General features: G+C 46.3%; 2 protein-coding genes across 2 annotated transcripts in view; one reads left to right on the top strand and one right to left on the bottom strand.

Moving 5' to 3' along the window:
* CEP295 (centrosomal protein 295) overlaps positions 1–21440 on the bottom strand; it is a 372495-nt gene that overhangs the window by 227667 nt on the left and 123388 nt on the right. The window lies entirely within an intron of this gene.
* Positions 1–21440, top strand: part of SMCO4 (single-pass membrane protein with coiled-coil domains 4) — a 65273-nt gene that overhangs the window by 40618 nt on the left and 3215 nt on the right. The window contains exon 3 of the mRNA XM_019035720.4: positions 3793–3865. Within this exon, the coding sequence (XP_018891265.2) occupies positions 3793–3865 (73 nt within the window). The remainder of the gene's footprint in view (positions 1–3792; positions 3866–21440) is intronic.

Below are 21440 nucleotides of genomic sequence, written 5' to 3'. Positions count from 1 at the left end.
CTGACCTCTCTGGGGCCATTATTCAGCCTTCTACAGGGTTCTAGACAATGGACTCTGGAGCCAGACTCTGTGGGATCTAATCTTGAGCAAGTGCCTTAACTCTCAGTACCTCTTCTTTCTGATCTGTAAAATGGGAATAATAGTACCTACCTCCTTGAGTTGGTATACAAATTACAAAGATTAACATATACAGAACACCTAAAAAGCTCAGGTTAGTGGCTGGCCTGTGTAAGGAGTAGCTGTTAGTATTGTATTTGTAATTTTTATTAACAATTCTTTGTTAGATATCATTTTTAATGGCTGCATAAGAGTTTTTAAATGAATCTACCATAATTTGTCTAATTCTATCCTTTTGTTGGATAAGTTTCTTTTTCATTTTTTATCTCAGGTATGATGTTGCCATGTAGCATTAAGTTTTGTTCCACTTTATTCCTTAGTGTAGAGTTCTGGAAATGGAATTACAATGTCAAAGGGTGTGTATAGTTTTAAGCCACTTAATGAGAATTTGTTTAATTGCTTTCCAGAAAGTTGAATGATGAGAGTACCTGTTTTACCATGGCCATACCTGTTATCGCATGTTACCATTCTCAATACTCTGAGGTCCTTTGACATAGTCTGCCCTTTAAGCCTGAAATGTACAGCATAGGGACCCTACACTTTGTGTTTCATTCAGTGAGGAGTATTCTGACCATGCAAGAAAACCTCTAACACAAAATGAAATCCTTGCTTTGTGAAGTCACCCAAGTGCCTTCTCCATTCTGTTATGAAGCCTGGAAACTTGCTGGGTGTTTTTGAGGGTAGGGGGAGGGCTGCTGGGGGAAAGGTTGTTAGTAGCAGGGTAATGCTAGGTATACAGGGACTTCAGTAGCATAGTTTTGCTTCTGTTCTCAAATGTGAACATTTAAAACTGAGCATTTGATGGGATGAGGGAGGTACATTTGAACAGAAAACAGATTAATGTAATCACTTTACAACTAAGGCCATGTGAGGGACAGGAGTATGGGGTGGGGAAGGGGTAGCTCCTGCATTGCCTGCCAGATTATCTGGGAGATCAGCCGTGGGAAAGGCTAAGGGAACAGTTTGCATCTGTACTTTGCCCCCTGGGTCACCTGCTAGCCTGCTCTCCTTTCTTGGTGGTGCTCATTGCAGTCTGGTCCTGTGCAGCCCAGGCCTCTGGGCTATAGAGAGGCATAGCAGGGGTTCCAAGTGTGTGTGCTCAAGGGAACCTGCTACATTTGACGTCATCTGGCCCATTGCTGTTCAGGCTATTTAGAAACAGGGTGGCTGTGTTTCCCCTGTGGAAAGGTACAGTATACACCATGTGCAGCAGGTCACGCACAAATTCAACAATACCCAAACCCGCCGTAGTTGGCTAAATGGTGGCCCCAAAGATGTGCTTAGATTAGAACATCCCTGGAACCTATAAATGTTACCTTAATTGGAGAAAGGAGGTTTGCAGATGTGACTAAGTAAGGATCTTGAGATGAGATCATCCTGGATTATTTGGTAGGCCCTAAGTGCCATCACAGATATTCTTATAAGAGAGAAGCAGAGGGAGATTTGACACAGAAGAGAAGGCAGTGTGCCAAGAGGAGAGGGCATATGTCAAGATGGAGGCAGAGGTCGGAATGATGTGGCCACAAGCCAGGGAATGCCAAGCCACCAGAAGCTGGAAGCGGCGACAAATGAGTTCTCCCCTACGGCTTCTAGAGGGAGCATGGCATTGCCTGTTTCTTTATTTCAGACTTCTGACCTTCAGAACTAATACATTTCTTGTTTTAAGCCATCCAGTGATAATTATGGCAGCCTCAGGAAACTCATATACTAGTCTGTGCCCTGTCCAAGACACTTCTGCTGTTTATGTGCTTGGCTCTCTCTTTCTCATATTGCTAGAAAAGCTTCTGAGCGCTTACTCCCAATTTCTGTATTTATCTGGTCATGACCCAGCAGCAGAGTTGGCACTGGTTTGCAGAACTCCTGTTGAGTACCACTGATCTAGTCTCTATCATTTTATGAATGAAGAAACTGAGGCCTAGTGAGAGGAAGTGCTGTAGGTCTGGGACGAGCAGCAGGTGCCTCTGCTACTTGGAATATTTAGACAGGGCCAGATCTGGGGGGAGCAGATAGCAGAGTTGCCCTTCGGAGGCCAGCTGGTGTCCCTGTCGCTGTTCTGTACCCTGTTCAGTGAAAGCTGATGCTCCAGTGAGCCCCTGGGGCGACAAGCTGCTCAGAAGGCCTAGAAACTAGGGCAAACTGGTAGAGCCTTTGCTGCAGCTACTGAGCCAACAGCAGCAGGCAAAGAACCCTGTCAAGGGTAGAGGTCACGGCTTGCTGATGACTTAATTTCCAGCTGACTGCTTCAGTCTTTATAGACCCTCTAACTCAGGTCATATTTTTCCTCTGGAGCCCAATTTTAACTTTCCATATTTTCAGAATGGCAATTATCTCTTAGAGAATGGGGACTAGACTACATGCTGCTTTGATGAACTCCAAACTCCTTTACTTGGCATTCATGACTCCTGAATAGCCAACTCTCTTCCCCTTTCCAGTTCTGCGTCCCATCCCTCCCTTTTACATACCTTAATCTCTGGACTTCACCAAAATCAGTGCTCCCTAGTAGAAGAGGCTACAAGACATTAGGTTCTTAAATCCCCACAGTAGGTAAGTTTGTGATTGCCCAACTCAGGAACTAATGGAAAAATATGGCGAGGATAGAGGTCGGGCATACATCTGTGAAGCTCTTTGGGAATAAAAAAAACAACAACTGTTTACATTTACTGCAAGAGAATATAAAGGCAGCACAGCAGCCAGTACCAACCACTAACATGAACAAAGTCATCTGAGACCATCTGGCCCAGTGGAGCAACCAGATGCCTATAGCCACATACATAAGCCAGGCAAGACCAGAAGAAAAAGCCCAGCTGAACTCAGCACTGATTGCTGACCCACCATACCTTGAAATGAAATGTTTGTTTGAAACAAAACAAAAAGCATGGTAAACCAAGATTTATCTTTACGTATTTTAGTAATGATAGGCATTGTACCATTACTCAATTATGTCTTGCTTGTTATGGACACTTTTTGGAGTCTCCCACCTTTTTACTTTCAAGGGAACTCTTATTTATTTTGCTTTATGGGTAATACCCATACTAAAAGCTCCTTTCCCCCAGTATCTGGGCTTCCAACTTAATATTTAATGCCACTGAGGTTTTGAGTTAATTTGTTGGCTGTCCTTTGTGGCTGTCACACATCTCTCTTCCTTTCCCCTCTGATGTTATGGGACAGTAGTTCGGATGCCTGGGTCACTTTCTCATCATCTTTTATTTTTCCCAAGGCTTTGGTTTAAAAGCCTCTGTTCCTTCACCTTCCACGTTTGTTTCTTTTTCTAATCCCAAACCTGTATCCTTCATTTTTAAATCAGTGATTTTTGATTGCAGGGAACAGCCATGGTCTCATGGCGGCTTAAGTTAGCAGCGAGTTTGTTGTAGAAATCCCGGGAATACAGGAAGCAAAGCTTGACTGCCTGCTGGGCACAGGAGTGGGAAGGCCCCTCTAACTCCACGCAGGGGCTGCTTGGTCCTGTCCATCACGCACATGCACACATGTGCCAGTGTATCTGTCTGTCTGCCCTTCTGGAGCAGGGCGGTGACAAATGTCTGTCCCTAAGCCAGTTGGGAGAGGGGAACCGTGTGACTGCCCTCTCAGCATGGGCTGAGGGGGTTCCAAAAAAGGAGTCTGTGGAGGGATACCTCCCCAGCAGCTATTATACCCTTTCTTCTAATTTCTCAACAGGAATAACTCAAGTCACCTGTACTGGAAATCAGTTTGCTGAAATTAATCAACGATTCTTGAAGTTGAAGAAAAGGTAAACATTCTCTTATAAGGGAAACTCATTGTCTGGGGAGAGGTTACTGTCCCAGTCATTTCTCTCATATGCCTAGTTTTGTGTGTAATATTTTACCCCTTCTCTCTGCCTGGCCAAGTTCCTCTTCATCCCTCAAGATCTTTATCAAATGCCACCTTTGTCCTTTGTGGAGAGTCTCCTCCAGGCTGCGGGTGATCTCTCCTGCTGTTGAACCCCCACGACACTTTCTCCTTCCTGTGATGTTTGTGTTCTCGTTTGCCCTTCCCCTGATGGTCTCACCCTTCCTCTCTTGGCCAGTCGGGTGGAGGTCTGTGACACACCCCCCATCATAGTACTTACTTCCATGCTTTATTCTCGTTGCCTGTTTTTGTGTTTTCCCCAGTAAGCTGCTTAAGGGTGCATCTGAATTGTGCCTGGGACACAGTCGGTATTCCATAAATGTTTCTCGAATGACTCATGAAGGAGCCTCTCCACAAGAGGCCTGCTCCTGTGTGGACCCACATTGTACCCCCACCACGCCTCCCTTACTGGGCCTGTACTAGAAATCATTCTTAAATACATTATGATCTTTGAGCATTCATCCGAAATTCCTGATCTTCTCCAGGTGTCCTTTGGCTATTGGTGAAATGAAGCTAATAGCAAAGCTTTTGTATCTGATACTTTTTTTTCACATTTGATTTTGGGCCCATGTTAAGAGCAGGAATCCAGAAGTGGGGAGGGAGGTGACAGGCAGAGCTGGATGCCAGTGGTCACTGGAGCACAGCTCCCCAGCCCCCTTCTCCGCTTGTGGCGGGTGTGAGTGGGGGTTGCATGTGGGGGGCTTTAGGTCTCGCTGTGGTTGTAGCCCCTCCTATCTGCTGCACAGGTGGATCACCTTCTCCATCTGTGCCATGCTCTCGACTGCTTCACTCAGTGACTTTGTGTCTTAACCCACCTCCCTGCCCCCAACCTTTGTCCTTTAAATGAACAAGTCAGCAGGTTCCTTTTCTCAAACTGTTTACTGTAACTGCTAAAGATCCCAGAAAAGTTTCTTATTAATTTTATGAGTTTATGCATCATAGCCAGAGGGACAAAGCATAGATTGTGGGTGTTCCCAGAGATACAAATTTCCAGAGATTGTTTTGCATATTCGTTTGCACATTGTTGTCTGGGTTTGACATGTGTATTGGGCTTCAGTGTGAGGCTTTTAATATGTATATCCTGTTATCAATTAAGAAATTATCCAAGTGGTTGAATCCTGTGAGACTTCGCAAGTGTGTGCAAATCTAGTATACTTGACTTTTCAACCTCTTCTTCCAATGTAACTTTTATACAAAATAAATAATCAATTGACAGTTCTCAAAAAAAAGAAAATCAGTTTAATTGGTCACCATCATCTTGGAAGACTTGACTCAGCCCTTTCTGCCTAACAGTAGCCAGCAACTGTCTCTCACATTTGTAGAGTGCTTTCTCTTTTGCAAGGTGCTTTGACACACGTTGGCAGATTTTCTTCTCCCACCAGTCCTGGGAAGCAGGCAGAGGCAAGTGGTAACTTCTCATTTTCAAAGCTGGGAAATAAGCTCAGAAGTTCAGTGTCTTGCATAACATCATGAACTGATGTGAATGGGGTTCAGTTCCCCCCAACCATCTGATCTTGGTACCCCCCTTTGGAAGCCATGGCAAACTAACAGTGTCGCAGAACCGTCTCTTCCCTCTCTTCCCTACCCTCAGTGTTCCTTTGAGGGAGGGGAGTCTTGACCTTCTGTTGAGAGTCTGACCCTGGTGCTCCCTCCACCCTCAGCCAGGCAGCTTTCTTGAAAAAGCAGATATGTTCCTCCTGAGACCTTCCAGTCAGTCTTGAAAGTTTTGTTTTTTGTTAAGGCTAATTTAAATACAAGAAATTTAATTAGCTTACATGAATGCTGCATTGTCTTACTCTGAGTAAACTGGAAGACACTAAGAGGTTTGATCAGCTTAATTCAGCTGTATCTGATGATGTTCTTTCACTTCCTTCTCTTTTAAATCATTGCAAATGGTTTCTATCAGTCAAGGCAGCAGAGCACAGTGCTTTATTGCCATGTGGAATTGTTTAGTTAACTGTGATTTTAAAAAAATTGCTCAACTTTTAATGAAAGAGTGGATTGTCAGGTGACATTTTGATTTGTCCTTTGATGGGGAAATGGGAAAATAGAACCATCATAATAAAAAACCAGCTTCTATTCTAGAAGGGGGGCTATTAAAAGCAGGATGTGATTTCAGTGAATTGTTGTTTTCCTAAAACAGGCCACCATCTCTGGTCTTTTTATGTTGAGAGACCTTCCTCTGATACTCTCTTAGATTAACATTTTCCTGTGGGAAACTCTAACCTGGAATCCCCCAAACAGGTTACTCCCCATAGTGTAAGCGTTGGGGCCCAAGACCAGATACCAACACCCTTTTACTGGGAATCTGAAGCATCAGCATCGAGAAATCTGCAAGCCTATCGTGATGCTTGTAATCGAAGGAAACAGGCTTCACATTTTACTTTTAGTTGTGGCATGATGCAAGCACCATTTTACTGTTAAGGTTATTGTTTTCTTAACCCCAAAGCTGGATCTGCATTAGTGAGGATCCTCATAGAGGCCACCCTCATGTGTCCTGGCTGAGTGGGGTTCCAGGTGCTCCTCAGTGGTTGTGCCCACCTTGAATTGGCACAGTGGCAGGACCTCCGACACCATGAGAGGATGGACAGGGGTCACCTCTGAGGCTGGCCCCAGGACTCCTCTGTGTTCTATAGCATTCTTACACCCTTTATGGCAGTTAGCAAACTTGGTATCTCATGGGCACCTCAAGCTTACTGTGTCCAGATTTTAACTCTTGGTCTACTTCTACCATAGTCGCTTTCTAGGCCTCCTCCCTTCCACCATCTTATTAAGGTACGTAGTTGTTAACTCACTTTGTCAGGCCAGAAACTGGTACTTCATTTGTTAATACTCATCTTTTTCTTCCCCCAAATCACCAAATCCTAATGATGCCTCTCCTAAAGTAGATATTGAATTCATCCATGGCCTTCCTGTATCCGCCCCCAAGTCCAAGCCAACATCATCCTTTGCCAGGTGACTGCCAAAGCCTCTTAACTGACTGCCCTGCCTGCTTCCCCTTTTCTTCTATTCCTCTCATCACTTTGGACCCAGAGCAATCTTTAAAAATTCTTGTCAAATCATGTCATTCCCTTGCTTGAAACCTGTTGGTGACCTCATCCTGCACTTGATGAAACACATAAGCCCAGTGCAGCCCATGGAGTGGACTGCACTGTCTGGGCCCCAGGCCTGGCTACAGAGGCACAGCATTGTTGGCACCATGTTGTTGTAGCTTGTGAGACATTCTCCCCTTCACTCTTGACTTCCTTGGAAGATTGCAGTGACTTCAATTTTCCAAACGCAGTAAAATAACTCAGGCTCTCAAAGGTGTACTTAGAATGAATATTGTGTTCTGGGAAATGGAACAAGGAGTGATTTGTTCCTCCAAACACCAGAATAACAACTCCTAGAACACAGAGGTGGACCACTATTTCATTTGTAACCTTAAAAAGTTAATAGCCAATAAGTAATCAACTGAAATTGCAATACTCCTTGCTACTCCCCAAGCAACCTCCCCATCCCCCACCCACATATTTTGACATAAAAATGTGCAACCGCATTTTAGCTCAGGAAATCTTGAATGAAACTTGGTTCTAGGTTGGTACAAGAAAAGACTGGCATTCTATTATACAAGGGAAAAAGAAAGCTAAATATTAGCATACAGCTTTCCTTTTTAAATATGTTTTTCCTATCTTGAAGCCGATTTGTTTTCCTTAGTCTTGAGCTTTACTCCTGTGTGTGTCGGAGGTCCTGCATGTGCAGCCGTGCACACATCTGAAAAGCACGTACCTGAATTTCATCTTAGGCATGATACTCTCCATTCTCAGGCCTTCCCCAAGGTAATTAATGGTCATATTGAAACTCCAGCTGGATGTTTGGTACACTGTGGCCTGATGAGTTACAGCAAAGTTTGTAATGGGAATACCAGCAAAGGTGATTTTAATAGTGTGATGAGCGTTGTGATAGAGTTTATTACCCAGAGTCATGGGAACACAGAGATGGCCCCTCACTCACCCTGGGGGGTGGAAAGTCATGTGACCCTTGAGATGGGTCTTGAAAGAGATGCCAAGTACCAACTGCTTGTTACTTTTTTGCCAAGCAGAAGGAATGCTTGGGAGAATAGGGGTGCAAAGGGCATTTCAGACAGCTGCATGGATAAAGGCCTGGGAGGTCAGCAAGGGTGTGGCATGCCAGAGAACACTGAGGAGGGTCGCTGCTGTGGTGGAGGGTACGGTGGGGTGGGAGTTGAGTGCAAAAGGTAGGCAGGAGCCAGATCATGCAGGTCCTTCCTTGGGGACCAGGTTAGGCAAGGGATTTGGATTTTATTCTAAAGGCAGTGGAATGCCACTGTAGAATTAAATACTAGGGAGTTACTGGACCGGGTTTGTCTTTTACAATAGGGATTCTGTAGGCATGGTCTGTACTAAGACTTCTCCTGAAAGTCAGTGATCTGATTCAGATATGCAAGTCCTTTTATTAGTTCTAATGGGTGTGAGACTTAAAATTCCAGAGACTTGCACATTTTAGGTATGACTGTAGGCTGGATGTTGCTAAGTGACTGACATGTGATTGGTGTTAAGTTAGTGCCCTGCTGGAGTTTCTGGATGATTGTACTCCCCTGGGTTGCCATGCTCAGCAGTGGTGCATTCCAGGTGCCTGCTGAGCATGGACACAGGCAGTTGGATTCCTGCTGGTTTGGAAATGGCACTCTGACAGTGCAACGTCAGTGAGGTCTTGAATTTGTGACAGCAACTAAAAGTTGCTGGGAATCTAGAGGTCTAATTATACTGTTAATTTGGCTTTCTTGTTATTTGGTTAACATGTTTTGGTTGGTTGTTAACCCTGCACTATGAAGTGATGCATATTTATGCTAGGAATGTGTTTTGGCTTCAAAGTTTATGATAACTAGACTTTAAAACAGGTATGAAATTTAGATGCATCATCTATATCCCTTTGCAAAAGTTGTCTCTGTCTCCCACATTTGCTTCTCTGGTGATTCTTCAGTGTTACTACCATGTTATTTTTTCCTGCTAAGAGGAAAATATGTGAGATGAGCAAGGGTGGCATCCCTTGCCTTGCCTCCATGGACAGTGGTTTCGAAAGGACTCAGGAGTGTTTGCATTACTTAAGGCTTGAGAAAGCAGTAAGGTGAAGGCAGAGAAACAGTGGAGGAGGCTATCACAATTTCCTCATCAATAAAGATGAGGGCTGTGGGGAAGGAGAGAGGGGTATGTCTGAGAGATGTTTAGGATAAGGGAGAACAATCTGATGTAGAGAATGACAGAGAGGGGTGGTGTCTAGGAGATCCCCAAACTTCTGGCTTGGGCAGCATTGGCGAGAGGGACAGTCTTGTATCATCCAGCAAGTAAGTAAAGCAGGCCAAGATGAGGAGGCTTGGAAGTGGGCAAGAGTTTGGCTTGTTCTCCCACTATGTGCAGACAGAACAGCCGTGCATGATGCGATGTCAGAGGTCAGGGTTGGGCTCAGCACAGACGTGTTGAAAGCCAGGTCCTATCTGTACCCTGTTTTGTTGACAGTGGGGAACACATGAACACATTCTAGTTAGAGGACTAAGATCAGACATGGGATTCTGTGAAATCATTCCCTGGAAATTGAGGAATCAGGAGGCTGGAGGAAGGGAGGCATCTGGGTGGAGATGCTGAGGACTCGGTGATGGCAGGGAGAACATACAGGCATGGGTATGCGTGCAGTGTCTGCAGCCTCTATTTTATTTGGGGGTGGGGTGTGATACAGATTCTAGAGTCAACACAGAGGAGAATGAGCAGCCCTTGGTAAGCTATTAACCAGGAGCAGGTGGGGGCAGCGTGGGGAAGGTGGAGTAGAAGGTGACTGGGAGAGCTCTCCTCTGTTCTGGTGCCCAGGCTTGCCTTAGTTAACAGTGGACCCACGGTGGCCTGAGTGGACCTAAGACTGGAGCTGGTCTGACTCTTGCTGACCTGGAGGCTTCTGTGCAGTCTGCAGTTGGACCAATGGCAAGATCAATAAACCTTTCTTCAGTGCTCAAAAGCCTTCTTGTTCTGTGCCATTGCCGAAACTATTCTCATTGACTGGTAAATCAGCTTAAGGTTCAGCAAAAAGGAGGACATTTAAATTAAAGATCAAATATTTATCACTTTGTTAATGACAAATGCAACTTCAGCAGCTCAAGTTCATTTTCTGATAGGGTCATTCCCTTTCTCCTACCCTAAAATAGACTGTTAAGAGACCTTGGAGAACATTGACACACCGCTATGTAAATATTTGATAGCAGCTTAGCTTACTGCCTTTCTTTTGCAAAATATATGAATTTTGTCAGGAATCAAAGGTCTGCAGTGAAGCACACATGGTAAGCATTGAGAGTGCCCAGTGTGTTTGCAGAATCCCTTTTGGACCGGCCGTCTCAGCTCCTTGGCTAGTCCCCTTGCTCATCGTTCATCAACTTGTTCTGCTCTGGTCGCCCTGGCCCCTTGCTACCCCTTAAAACCTTCAGGCTGCTCCTGCCTTGTGGCCTTTGCCTTCCATGCCCTTCCCTGGCACCCTCTTCTTTGAGGTCTCCTTGGGGCTTGCTCCAGCCTTTCCTGCAGGCCTCTGCTCTCCAGTCACAGAGGCAGTCCCTTGTAATGCTCTCTGGGTTAAATCACGTCTCCCACCCGGTCACCTTACACTCTTTTGTCTTTCTTCATAGCACTTTGTTCCTTGACATATTACACTTTTATTTGTTTATTTTTTATCTCCCTCAATTGGACTGTGAATTCCATGAGACCAGGAACTTTGTTTTCATTATTCTATCCTGTCACCAGGACATTACCCAGCACATCGAGTCTGCCTTGTATTTGGTGAATCAATGAATGATCAGATGGACCAGTCAATCAGTTTGTATATTCACAACAGTTAATCAGCTTGTGGCACGTGGTAGGTGCTCAGGAAGTGTTTGAAAGAATGAATTGGTGAGTGAGTAAATGAATCTGTGCATGGTTAGTCGCCAACACTGGTGCTCAGCAACTGTTAGCTGGATAAATGAACGGTTGCTGGAGCTTACTCGCCTGTCTCTGGGGCTAGTCCCCAGCTTCTTTATTGGGGGAAGGCCCAGATGCACAATCTTTGATGTGTGCTATTGTTTCTGTTTGATAAATTCAGTTAGTCCCTCATTCTTTCCGTTTGTCTGCCATCAGCCAGGCTCTGTAATTAACTTACTGTAATTTAGCTGAGAGGTGAATTTTCCATTTTAAAGATGTTATAAACAACTGGTGCTTGTGCATCTTGGTCGTTGATGAAGTTCATGCCTAAAAGAACATGAGGGCTGTGTTACGTGTCTAGGAGAGAAGGGGCTGTTAGCCCACACCTGGCCATAAAAACATGGGGACAGGCTGGCAAGTTCTGGCGAAGTTGTGTTTCTCTAGCTCCAGTGCACCAGCATGCCAGCATGGGGGCCAAGGATCAGGGTCAGTGTGGTCATCTTCCTCAAGGGTCACATTTAACCCAAAGATTTGGGAGAAATAACATTTTAAAATTTTACAACCAATACTGATATTTGTTGAAGGAGAATTCAATATCACTTAGTAGTTAACAGCAGGCTGTGGAACCAGACTGCCTAGGTTTGACTGTGTCTCACCACTTACTTGCCTAGTGGTCCTGAGCAAGTTACATAATCTCAAAACTCATTTCTCACTTCTAAGGTGGGAGCCTGTGATGCAGTAGAGCCAACAGCACGGGGATGTCAGGGATCAGTGAGAGCCACGGAAGGCTTTATCACAGTGTGTGCACATTGTAAGTAAACAACAAGGCAGATGTTTCATGTGATCACTTGATGTTTTAAGATAACAGAGGAGCCAAAGGAAATTTTATTCTTACCCTGGCCATGCCCTAACATGGCCTCCAGGGATGGGCATTCACTTACTTCTGCATATTTCAGATGGGCAAGTTAGGAGAAGCACTGCCTTAACAAAACCCAGTGCACACCATTGGATGGCTTGCATGCTTTCTCAGGAATTCTTCCCCAGCCTTGCCTTGGAGTTGAGCTGCCATTAAGGAAGTGATGAATTAGCCATGCTTACTTTTAGTACCTGCTGTTTTAAAGTACCTATTTGAATAGCAAATGAAGTCGAGGGAACCTACAGGTTTGGATAAAGAACTGCCATCTAAGGAATGATGGTATATAGAGGAGCTTGTAATTTGAGCATTTTCACACACATTGCTTGCATTTCATTCTTATAACCACTTATTCATCAAGGTAGCGAAGATTGTCAGAATGGAAAGAGACTTCAGTAACTCTTGGGTCCATCTCTTTGATATGATTTCTGAAGTCCCTTCTTCAGCATCCTATTCGTCTTTCAGACCCTGCTTGGTTTCTCTGGGAGATAGAGCGTTCCGTGCCCCAAAGGCAGTTCAGTCTGGCTCCCCATAATTTCTACACATTGGTTTAGGTTCTGTCTTTTAGAGCCGCAGCTAAATCTAGCACTTCTTCAACCTGTAATTTATGCCCTTTTAATATACAGACCTCTGGAGGTAGTGTTTCCACAACCTCACCTGGGCCATTTAACCATTGCGATTTAACCATTAAATATATGAAGTCTGCGAGAGGCAGCCTTGACTGGTGGGTTGGCTTAGTCTGGTGGACTTCAGCTACAGGTCTCAACTCATTGACTGATTGTGAAATCTCTTTTGTGGATCTCAACCAGCATTTTTTTAATGAAATGAAATATCAGAGTATATAAACACATATTTTCTAAAACTCTGATTTCAGTTTGTGTTGCATGTGCTGCCGTTATATTCTTTCTGCACATCATAAGCATTTCAAAAGCCATTGTTTTGGACCCTCTTACAGGAATTTCAAGTTACTTCACGTTTATTTAGTTATCATCTTTGTCCTTTTAATGGTTGAATTTGCTTCAGGTCAACTAGTTAAAGACAGTAGCTGTGTTTCAGGTTGCTGATGGCTATTAATTTAACTCCGATTGCTCTGTAAAGAAGAGCATTTCCTGGCTGGCCAGGGTTTAATAACAAGACCTGTTCAAAAGCTCTGCTTCCTCCTTTTTCCTTACTCCACCTTCAGTGAGAGAAGCTGGTTGTGAGCACCTAGAGGATTTCGTGCAATCTTAGGGCCTGTCCTTAAAAGGCAGCCTTTCCTCAAGGCAGGAGGAGCCTCCTTTGCTGCTGGCTCTGGGAAGGAGCTTTTGAGGACGAGCCTGCACTTACCCAGGCTGCTTTGGTCTCTAGACTGCCCTGAGCCTGGAAGTATTCTCACAAACAAGAGAGTCACCTTATCACAACTTGGTGTGAGGGATGTGACAATACCTCCAACTGGAAAGGGAGGGATGTGGCTTAGTTGAAAGAACAGAGTTGAGAGTCTAGCATTGTTTTCTGATCCTGAACTCTCTGCATTGGGGATGGAGGGGGAGAGGTGTGGGGGGACAGGTGAGGGACAGCTGTGGAGAGAGGGGGCTCCTTGGACACATGACTTAAGCTCTTTGAACAACGGTCGGATTTCAGGTTCAGGGCCTATGCCAGGGACTTTTCTTTTGTAATCTCATGTCATCCTCACATTGTCTTTCTCTTACTTTGTCGTACTGGCCTGATGAAACCCCATCCCTGGTTAAATTGAACTCCCTACTTTTTCTATGCCTACACCTGCGCAGTTGGTGCCATCCTGACTTTCCTGCTTCAAGCTGTGTGGCCTCCAACTGCAGTGGGCCCCAAGCTGGTGGCAGGTCACGCCACTCCTCCCATTCAGTCATCACCTCCTGGACAGCTGTTCATGGCTTCTCTCTCTTCAGACTTCCAACATCTCCCTTCTCTCCCTGCCTCCTAAGCAGATGCTCTTCTTCGAGGAATTATTTTTCATACATAATTATTTTGTCGTTATTCCTTATGATGATGATGACAGCTAATGCTTATATTATACCTACTATGTACCAGTCACTATTCTTGTATATCAGTTTTCTAGGTCCAATTATTAGCCCCATTTTTCAGGTGAGACATCTGAGGCACAGAAAGATTAAGTAACCTGCCTGAGGTTGCAGGGCCGATAAACAGCAGAACTAGGATTTCAGGCCGGCACTGCCCCCGAGTCTTCCCTGTGCTCTTGTTTACTGCAGTCTGGAGAAGAGTTGCTCTCACCGCCTTCCGTCTGCCTGCTGCCACCCTCCCTCAGACTTACTCCAATCTTGCCCCTGACCCGTCTTCACCGCAACTGCTCTGCAAGTCATAGAGGACCTGCATGTGGCCAGACCAGATGGCCAGCTCCCCCTTCCTCAGGACACCTTCTTCATTTGCCTTCCAAGCCACCATCGTCTTCCTGGTTTTCTTCTTGACTCCCTTTTCAGTCTTTTCCTGCTTCCTCTTCAACTCCCCCAAGGTCTAGACTTTGGATTGCTCCAGGGCTTAGTCCCCTACTCTGCACACACTCCACTTCCCAGCTTTAAGGGCCCACAGCTCCCAGGGTCCTGTCTCCAGCCCATTCTCCCTGCTTTGCAGGCCCATGCCTCCAGCTGCCTTTTCATGCCTCTACTAGGGATGGCTGATAGATTGTCAAACTCCAGCTGTCCCCACCCACCTCACACCCCCTTGCAACTTCCCACCTCTCTCAGTGGCAACACCATTCTTCCAGTTACACAGGCCTGAGAACCTTCAGTCTGTTTTCTTTTTTTCACACTCCATTTCCAATCTCGGTAAATTGTGTGGCTCTGCCTTCAAAGTGTACTCGGTATCAGACCACTTTGCACCACATCTACCCGTATCCTGGAACATTAAGTTTTACCTGAATAATTCATTAGCATCTTCACTGATTTCCTTGCCTTAGCCCTTTCACAGCTGCAGTCAGTTGTCCACACAGAGTTCTTTTAAAATGTAAGCAGCACCCTTCTGTGGCCCCATCTTGCCCTCTGCTGCTCCCTCTCTGACCCCTCAGCTCTCCCTTTGCTTTCTCCGGACTTGCTGGCCTCTGCATGCTTCTCAGACATGCAAGGGATGCCCCACCTGAGGGTCTGTGCATGGGTCCTGCCCTGCCTGGAAGATCTTCCCCCTGCACAGGTCCCTTCAAGTCTCTGGTCCAGTGTCGCTTTCTCATGAAGCCTTCCCTGATCAGTTACTCTAAATTTACAGCCTCTGCGCCTCCAGCAGCACATAGCATCATCTGACACATGCTCTATCCATTTGTTAGTTGTCTGTCTCTCCACATTCCCTGTGAATGAAGACAGCTTCATTACCTGAAGGCAACATTTTTGCTTGTTTTGTTCATAGCTGCGTCCTCAACATTGTCCCCTGACATACAGGGTATGCTTAAAAAATATTTGAATGATAGATACTTTTATCTTTGTTTGACAATATAGTAATTGAAGGTCTTAAGAGGTTAAGTTACTTGCCCAGGATCACAGACCCTAGATTTGCCAGGATGGGACTGAAACCCTGACATGCACTTAATTTACTGTGTGCTGCTTTTTCTTGTTAACTAAGGACAATAATACATAACACAGTTACTTTGAGGATGAAATGAATAATGCACAGAAAAGCACTTTATTAATCCAAGTGTGCCAAAAAAATGTGACTTATCTGATTTATTGAGAATGCTAGCTTTCATGTCTCTGTCATTCAGCAACCCACTCAAAGATTCTTTTGTGTTTCTGGATTTTTATTTGGGAGTAGTCAATGCTGCTGCCACTGCTGCCAAATAACATTTTCTTATTTTTTCTGCCCTTGGTATGAGAAGTGTGTTTGTGTATCTTTTATCTGTCTGTAGCTATGATCCCTCCTCCCCTCCATACACCCACTGGCCTTCAGGTCAAGAGCTTTCCTGACCCCTGTGGCCTGTCGGCAGCAGGGAGCAGTGGAGCTGGCACCTGTGTGGCTGTCATTGTTTGTTCATGTATATGTTCCTGGGGCAGACGCTTATGTTATCAGCAGGTGCTTTGCGGGTGTCCGGAGTCCCATCTTGCACAATTCTCCTGTCAGCCTGTCTGCCCCCTACCCCCACTCTGCCGCAGACTGGAGTGAAGTGATCACAGGCCCATTATGGCTAAATACCAGGGACGTAAAATGAAGCAAGCACACTTGATGAACCGCAGAGCTGCTGCTCTCAAGTGCAGAATTTATGTCTCCCTGAACCCAGGGCAGCTTCCTTGGGCTTATAGCATAAAGCATAGAGCAGTTTGGCCCTTCTAATGCCTCATGTTGTAATAATGACACAGCTACAAGAAGAGATGGTGGAGCTTTCCCCATATATACCCTTCTCGTGTTGTTTATTCGTTTGTGTTCCTGATTTTGAAGTGGGAGAAACATGCAGCCACTTCTTAGGGAGCGCCTTCAACTGTTTTTTTCTGAAGACAGGAGAGCTTTGAAACTTTAGAAAAGGAGAACAGCATTGAGAATAGTCTAGTGGTTGGATGTCTGGGCCTGGTTACTGTTCTCACATGGGTTGTACAGTGGGATGTAATGGGCGTTAGTGTACAGGGACTTAGCATGGACTCCAGGTCTGGTCAAGCTGTTCTCGGCAGGCACCCCTTCAACAGCCTGTGACATCCTTGGCTCCCTCCATGCTGTTGGCCCTGGGCAGTGTAGGGGTGGGTGGAGAGAGTTGCACTTTTCCTGGGGGCCTTCAGAGCAGCCTGGCCCACACTGAAAACTCAAGCAGGATGTGGTGCATCTTTTAACCCAGAATGACTTTCCAGCCGGCGTGTACCTTCCAGGCATCAGGGCTAGCCTGATTGTAAGCAACAGACTTTACCTGCTGCCAAATGAGACACACCAAGAGGGCTTCTGTTCCTCTCACAACCTTTCCTGTGTCCTCAGCTTCCAAAGCTAACGAGCAGGAACCAGGCTTGGACTCTTGATCTGTGTCCCATTGGTCCACATGCCTTGTAGGGGATAGCCTGGCCTCCCTGGAAGCAGCTGCTTGGGGTGGGGGCAACACGGTTTCTGAGCCAGAAAGAGCTTGATTGGAATCCCAGCTGCACTATTGACTTTCTAACCACCTGGGGCCTGCTCTAAGCCTCAGTTCCCTTGTCTGCAAAATGGGGATGAAGGCTGCTGTGAGGCTTGCGTGTTTGTGGAGGGCTTTAGTGCAGTCGCTTGATAGGTATTGAGCATTCAGGAAGCAGTAGCTGCTGTTCTTATTTGTAGGGTGGTTGAGAGGCACTGTGGGGTCACACAGGATGGGTGGGCTTTGGAATCACATCTGAGTTCAAATCCTCATTCAGTTGGTCATTCATTAAATACTTAACGAGTGCTTATTGCAGGATTTATAGTGGAGTTGAGATTGTGCTTGTTCCCAGCAGTCTTTGATGTTGGACAACAGCATACTTTACTGAATCCCAGTTTCATCATTTAAATGGGGGTAAAAATACCAATCTTGTATGATTGTGGTGGGAATGAAATAAGTATTTATAAATGGCAGCTAGCTGGTTTATTATTACAGAATTTTCTATTCTAACTCAATGGTTAGTTGCCTAAGATGAACTGCTTGTCTTAAAATATTCCGGCTTTGATATTCAGTCCAGCAGATGTTTGTTGAGCACCTGTTATATAAAAGGCATCATGCCAGCCCAGGAGAATATTATTACCAGCAAGGCACATTTGCAGTCCCCGAGAAATGGAGACGTCAGAGGCTCAGCCAGCTAGGCAGTAGCTGCCAGTCAGTGCTGCAGTAAAGGTATAAACCAAGTCCTGAGATAGCACCGAGGAGGAAGCTGTTGCTTCTGCATGGAGGAGCTGGCAAAGGCCACATGTGATGGTTGTCCAAAGATGAGAGACTGCACAGGCAGGTGACAGTGCGAGGGAAAAGGGCATTCCAGCATAGATGTTCCATCAGCAAAGGCATGGAGGTGAGAGTCCACAGGGAGGCTCAGGTGTAATGGTAATAGTGGGTCATTTGGGTGTGGTGAGGCTGGAAAGAATGAATGGGGCTGGGCTATGAAGGCTTAGGGAGTTCTCAGCCTTGTGGGCTGAGCCTATGATGTGGAAAGCTTACAGGAGGGCAGTGTGAGCCCCTGACTGCATGGGGCAAGCTGTCCGGTAAAAGTATAATGCCAGCTACTCATGGAATTTAAAACTTTTCTAGTAGCCACATTAAAACAGAAAAGAAAACAGGTGAAATCGATTTTAATAATAGATTTTATTTAACCCAGTATATTCAAAACATTATTTCAACATATAATCAGCATAAATAACTTTTAATGAGCTATTTGGCATTCTTTCTTTTGGTACTAAGCCTTCAAAATCTTGTGTGTATTTTATACCACAGCACAGCTGATTTTGGACCACAGCCATATTGCAGATGTTCAACACATGGCCGGTGGCTGCTGCATTGGCTGCACAGGGTTAGCAGGTCTGGGGTGATGAGAGTTGAAAGTGATCGTCCTTGTCCTAGACCTTCCCCTGAGAGCCAGAACCAGGCTTCTCCCATCAAACCTTTGAACAGACCTGCCCAACAGCTAATTGGTACCTCAGGGAAAAGAGAAGACCTGGGGGATTTTGTCATGCATGGGTCATATGGTGCAAAAAAAAAAAAAAAAGAATTCCCTGGTGTTTCCCAGATTCGTGTACATCTCCACGGCACAGACCTCGCTGGACAGCAAGTTACTGTGTACCATTTATTGAGCCTCTGGTATGGCCTGTTCATCCACTGCATACTTCAGATAATACATTATTTCTAATTTTTCGATGTCTGCAAAACAGGTTTCTTACCCATTTTACAGAGGAGGAGTGTCGGGACATGAGAGATTTAGTACCTTGTCCAAGATCGTTTAACCAGATGGGGCAGAGCTAAGGCACAAACCCGACTTCAAACCTGTGTTCCTACCATTCCTTAATAGGATCTAACACTCTGTGTACATTATAATCTCCAAATCGGAGAAAAGTGCATATAAGAAGTTAGCATGTGTGCATACATGCATATCTGTATACATAAGTAGGAAAAGACGGGAAAGTTCTAATCACAGAAAAAAAATCACAAACAGTTCTGTGCTGAAGAATGTGTCCCTGCTTTCCTCCTCTCTGCCTCTGGTCTCCTGCCCACACATACTGGGGACCATTTGGAGTGTCCCCATGCTGACCGGTTGCCATGGGCGTGTGCTGGTGGGGGGTAGGAGCATAGCAGGTGGAGTTTCATTAGAATTAGTAGAACTCAGGCATTTGTGAAGTTTCCGTTTCCCTGGTTAGGGAAGCTAGAGGCCGTGGGGCACTGGCATTTGAGAAGCTGGAGGCTGCAGCTTCCATCCTGCCTGAGCTGCTTGCTGGGCAGAAGCCAGGCTGAGCGTGTGAGCCTCATTTATTTCTCTCTGCAAGGGGCTGCTGAACCATGATGGGGGCACAAAGTGGGCGAAGGGCGGGAAGATAAGTGGGGTACACCCAGGAAGGTGGGGACTGTCCAGGCTTCAGAGTCACAGATGTGGGTTTGACCTTTGACTCTGCCAGTCCTTTCTTTTGTGTCAGTGGCAGGGCCTTGGATTCTTCCTTGTGAAACTGGAGCAGTCATTTTAGGCAGAGCTCTTTCCAGTGTAAGGGACAGAGACCCCTTGGAGCCAGCCAAAGTTGAAAGAGGCGTTCATCACATACAGAGACACGTCGGAGTACCCTGAGGACAGGAACCTGTGTAGAGCTGGCCTCACAGGGGACTCGACTAGAAGGAGGAGAGTGTGGAGGCTTCTCTTGTGGCCTCTCTGGAGTGCTCCCTCCACCCCCAGGCCTCTCTCCCACCTGGCTTCCCTGGTGACTACAACTGTGTGATTGTCCAACTTCAGTGTCCGTTCATGTCTCTTAGATTCTTGAAGTAGAGGCCAGTTGGCCCAGCTTCTCCTTTAGGCAAGCCCACATTTCAGAGGTCCTAGCAGATGTGCTTGAGCCAGCCCTGGCCCAGGAGGCCGCCCGGTGCAGCCCCTGGGCCCAGAGCCATGGTGAGGCGATCCTTAGCCCAGAGGGAGGCGGGCATGGACAGTGCTCTGTGGTGGCCTTTCCACCCTCCAAAAGTGATTGCTTCTTGATTTCTCTTTCCCTGAGCCTGCCTCCCAACTTCCTAGACTTTAAGCTGAAACCTTCTCCTATTTCACTGAAAAAAACAGAAGCCTTTAGTCCCCCACCCCTCACAGTACGGAGCCACCCCTCGCCCCCAGTGCCATCTTCCTACCTCCTCTTGTTGAGTTCAAAGGGTCCTTTGCCTCTCGAAGGCAGGTCTGTCCATTCAGCTTCTTGTCTTGCTCCTACAGAGACCTCTTCTTTTTTCAGTGTCAGGGTTTTCTCCCATTCTATTAGACCCCTCAAACATCATTCTCTAGTTTCTCTTATTATTTAAAGAAAAAGAAAGAAAAACCATTTTGGCCACGCACATTCTTCCCACAGAACTTCAAAGCAGTTTTCTGCCCTGGTGCTGTTTGGCGTGCTGGCATGTAGACCCGTCATCACAAGCTACCGGAAGACAGAGGGGCTTGCAGCGGAGTGTCAGCCAGCTCTGCACTGAGCACGTGCCACTGACAGTTTTTCCCTGGCCAAATATTCCCGAGGAAGGAAGCAGTGCGTTCGCTTATGTTCTGGCACAAATGCCTCTGTCTTCTGACAGTTGACCTTCTTGACTGTCTTGGTCCCCACGACAGCACGTTCTCTTTTGCCTCACTCCTCTTCTCTGAGTACCCCATGCTTGCTCTTCCCCTTCCTGCCCTGTAGCTGTCAGGGTGAAAGGACTCAGTCCTGGGCCCTTTCTCTGCCTGCCTTGGACATGATCTCTCTTAATCCAATAGTTGATGACTTCCAAATACAGATCTTCAGCCCAGACCCAGCTCCTGACTCATTTATCCAATTGCCTCCTTGATATTATTTCCATGACGATGTCTAAGAAGCATCCTCACATGCAGAGCACTCAATGCGCTTCTTGAGTCCGCCCTTCCCCAGTGCCCATGCCCTCCCTGGCTCAGGCCACTCTGCCCTCTGCCTGGTGCTCTTCCCAGCTTTTTTCCTGGTTGGTCCCTTTTCACCATAGGGTCCCCTCCCCAGTCGTTATCTCAGAGATGCTTTCCCTTGCTGCCCCAGCTCACAGGTGAGTGAGAGCAGAGACGCTGCTCCTCCTGAAGCCTGATGAAGTACCCAGGATTCAGACAGGCATGTTTGCCCTTAAAATCCTGACCAGACCGGCCCTGGCCCCAGCAGCTTGAGGCTTTTTTCCATGCCTCCAGGGACTTCTGAATGCATCTTACAAATGTTGAGAACTGGTCATTGTGGAGGCTGGGGCCTTTGAATGTCAACTACACTTGTGTGGGTGGATGCAGACAGCAGCATGAAGTGCAGGAGGGAAGTCAGGCCCAGCACTGCTAGCCAGCCAGCCAGGGCATGGCTAGCCCCAGGCCTGGGGTGCCACCTACCAGTCCTGTGAGGAATTTGGGAGAGACAGCAGTGGGCTCCGACAGGCCATTAGCTCCACAAGGAAATGGCCACGAATCAGAGTGCTGCTAATGGCTTGTTTCTTTTTAAACAATTTTTTTGAGGCCGTGTTGGAGAGA

The sequence above is a fragment of the Gorilla gorilla genome, chromosome 9, assembly GCF_029281585.2.
Source record: "Gorilla gorilla gorilla isolate KB3781 chromosome 9, NHGRI_mGorGor1-v2.1_pri, whole genome shotgun sequence".
Taxonomy (NCBI): Eukaryota; Metazoa; Chordata; class Mammalia; order Primates; family Hominidae; genus Gorilla; species Gorilla gorilla.
This window is presented reverse-complemented; position numbering and strand designations above follow the sequence as displayed.